Source organism: Alligator sinensis, unplaced genomic scaffold (genome assembly GCF_000455745.1).
Source record: "Alligator sinensis unplaced genomic scaffold, ASM45574v1 scaffold592_1, whole genome shotgun sequence".
In the NCBI taxonomy this organism is placed as follows: domain Eukaryota; kingdom Metazoa; phylum Chordata; order Crocodylia; family Alligatoridae; genus Alligator; species Alligator sinensis.
The window spans coordinates 390,542-393,852 of NW_005842214.1; the positions used below are offsets into that span (position 1 = coordinate 390,542).

The 3,311-nt window shown below is 44.5% G+C and overlaps 1 protein-coding gene across 4 annotated transcripts in view; it reads left to right on the forward strand.

Annotated features, from left to right (window-relative positions):
• Positions 1-3,311, forward strand: part of CKAP5 (cytoskeleton associated protein 5) — a 65,366-nt gene that overhangs the window by 30,675 nt on the left and 31,380 nt on the right. For all 4 annotated transcript variants that reach the window (XM_006026906.2, XM_025207924.1, XM_006026907.2 and 1 more), the window contains exons 18-22: positions 1,138-1,195; positions 1,275-1,400; positions 1,729-1,865; positions 2,071-2,245; positions 3,145-3,258. In XM_006026906.2, coding sequence (XP_006026968.1) covers positions 1,138-1,195; positions 1,275-1,400; positions 1,729-1,865; positions 2,071-2,245; positions 3,145-3,258 — 610 coding nt within the window. The remainder of the gene's footprint in view (positions 1-1,137; positions 1,196-1,274; positions 1,401-1,728; positions 1,866-2,070; positions 2,246-3,144; positions 3,259-3,311) is intronic.

The window sequence follows — 3,311 nt, forward strand, 5'->3', positions numbered from 1 at the left end:
CCCCCCCCCCCCAATCCTGCAGCAGCATGTGTGAGAGAGAGGAGGGGGTGCCTTGCCAGGGCAGTACAGAGCTCTCAGCAGCAAGGAGCTTCCCCGCCCTGCCCTGCATCACTGAGTCACACCCACAAGGCTGCAGAGTCCCCTGTGGAGGCCAGCAGGGCAGGGAGCCTGAGCCTGCAACAAGCAGCCTTCCCCCTGTCTTGGGCACAGACCTGGGGATGTGGGTCCCCCCTGCTCCCCTCCCCACCCCTCACCCCCAAGCCTGCATAGGGTGTGGGGGGGGGGGCAGGCTGTGCTCTGCAGCTGCTGCCTCCTGCAGGTGGCAGCCAGGGCCCAGGTGCTACTGCTGGGTGCTGCAGGCTGTGGACCCAGGTCCTTGCCTTGTAGCCCTGGCAGCTGGGAGGCAGGGGGTGGGGAAGTGAGGGGCGTACTGGCAGGGCCAAGGAGGGGAGTGAGGGGCACTGGCAAGGCTGTTTGGGTGGGGGGCTAGGGCTGTTTATGGCTTGGCAATGAGGGGTCTGGACCTGAGTTCTGTGAGCAGGGGGAGCTCTGATTTTTCCATAACCCCAAATCAAATACCAACATTTATAGGTATTATTATATCAAGAAAACATTGTGTTCAACAGATATAGATAGTGGCCTTTCATTTTAATCATGGATTTGAGGTTTTTTATGAGAGAAATTGTTTGTGTTTTTTGTGGGGGTTTGTTTGTTTTTTTTATCAGGGAAAACCAGGATCCCTGATGAGCACCTACAATGGGTCCCACACTTGCATCTCAAAAGAACTAGTTAATGTAGAGTAAATCATTGTTCTTTTTCAAGCAACAAAATAGCTGTCTTCAAGTTGGAAGTAAATCGCTCTGTTTTGGATTTTCCCGTTCAATGGCAAATGGAAAAATCATGCAGTGGTGTTTGGGGTTTTTTTTGGTTTTGGTTTTTGAAACATACAAGCTGCATTTGTAGCTTTGGGCTAATTGACAAATGTCTAGTGCTTTGAGGTTTTTTGTTATGTTCCATTCTATTTCATGCTTGCCTCTTTGTTCTATAACCAGCTGTAGCTGATGTCTCTTGCTGGTGCTTCAACATTTTTGCTGTCACATTCATATGTGCTTTTCTTCTTTTTTTTTTTTTCTTCAGGTTGAATGTCAAAGCTTTCATTAGCAATGTGAAAACAGCTCTTGCTGCCACTAACCCAGTGAGTAACTAAGGATTACGTCTGACATTTTTAATACGTTTAGTCTAAAATCTTAAATACTTTTGTCCTTTTCTGGCAGGCTGTGAGGACCTCTGCTATTACGTTGTTGGGAGTCATGTATCTCTACGTGGGTCCCCCTCTGCGAATGTTCTTTGAGGATGAGAAGCCAGCTCTTCTCTCCCAAATAGATGCGGAATTTGAGAAGGTAACTCTGCAGGACTTAACTCTTTTAACAAACACCTACAAGTGCCACTTATTCTTGGTTTAGAAATCTCCAGTGGGCTGGTTATCCTGGCTATCTTTCACAAAAAAAAAGTCAGCCCTCAAAACTTCTGTGTGTAATTAGCTATTCAAAGAAACTGTTTTGGCTTTCCATTATTTCTGTACTGGAGCAGTACACTGGAAGCTCGAAAATCCATTGCTCTGACCACTTAATTTGTGGTTGTGTTTGTGAACAGTTTCAAATGCAATATTCTTAAATGCCTTGTTTCTCCCAGCATTTGCTAAAGATTGACTTTATGTATCATTTGTAGATGCAGGGACAAACCGCACCAGCCCCAACTCGAGGTGTTTCCAGGCACAGTGGTGGCAATGGGGATGATGGTGAGGAAGAAGAGCAGGAGGATGTAGGGAGTGATGTTGTGGATCTCCTTCCAAGAGCAGATATCAGGTGAGTTTGATTCTACAAACTAAAGACTGCCCCTTTCTTCTGTATTTTGTAAAATGCCATCTTTCTATCCTAAGTGCTTCTTGTCTAGCGTGCTGCAATCTTTGTGTGTTCTCTGGAGCATATTGTGTTATAGTTGCACTAAATAGGTCATAAAAGGAACTAAATGTAAGGGATTAAGCTATGCTTGCTTTTTCTTTTTTAATAGTGAGAAGATTACAAGTGAACTGGTGTCTAAGATTGGTGACAAAAACTGGAAGATCCGAAAGGAAGGTCTAGATGAAGTGGCGAGCATCATTAATGATGCCAAGTTCATACAGCCAAATCTAGGAGAACTTCCAGCTGCTTTGAAGTCTCGCCTCAATGACTCCAATAAAATCTTGGTATGTTAATCAAAATCACAATGGCAGTAACTTTAAACTTATGTAGCCCAAGGGTATCAAACATCCAGCTTGTGGGGCTTCTTGTGGCTTGGATTGCTTATCTCTGCAGACTGAATTTGACCCATGGGGCTTGTCGCTTTGGCTGCTTGAGCCTCTAGGGCCATGGCATTAATACTTGCTGCTCTTTCAGCACAGTTCTGGAACCTAGGAAGTTAACAGTACTCGACCCCTCCCCCCCCACATCACCTGCTGTTGAAATCCGGGTTTTCAGTGGGGAGCAGCAGCAGCAATGTTTTACTCTCAAGTTCCAGAACCACACTGAAACAGCAGCTCTGACGGCTGGGGGGGATTAATGCCACCACTGCTTCTGGGTTATCTGGTGTGAATGAGTTCAACACCCTTGATCTAGCTAACTTCATTTCCTTCTTGGGTCAGATGGGGAGAAGGATGAACCCACCTTCTTTCTTGAAAGATTTAACAGAAATCCATTCAAGTCAGTGATTTTGAGTAGTTTCAATTCCTCCATCTGACAGTTGCTGTGTTTCTTAAATTTGTTTCTTCCCATTAGGAAATATATGTTATAGCTCTCTTTCTATATGCAGTGTAAACATTAATTGTGACAAATGTAAATTTAAACTACCTTTGCCTGAAAATAATTAGTGTTGGGGTTCTTAAAATTGACATAAAATATAAGCAACAGCTTTCAGCTGTATGTGAAATTGTTTGCAAATGGAAGAACTAATTCAAGGAGAAGTATTACCTAGACTGACTCCAGCAGGGCTTTTGGACATAAAACAGCAATGTGATTTTTATAGTGCACTGTGTCTTGGAGGAGAATCTGGAGCACAGAGTATTTATATTTAACACTTGCCAACTTCAGACTTTTTTTGCCTCTCCAGGTACAACAAACACTGAGCATTCTCCAGCAGCTAGCTATAGCAGTGGGCCCAAACGTCAGGCAGCATGTGAAAAACCTGGGTATTCCTATTATTACAGTCCTAGGGGACAGTAAGGTAAGCCATCACTCCACATTTTCTTTAGGAATGCAGGTCCTTCCTCTGCAGTT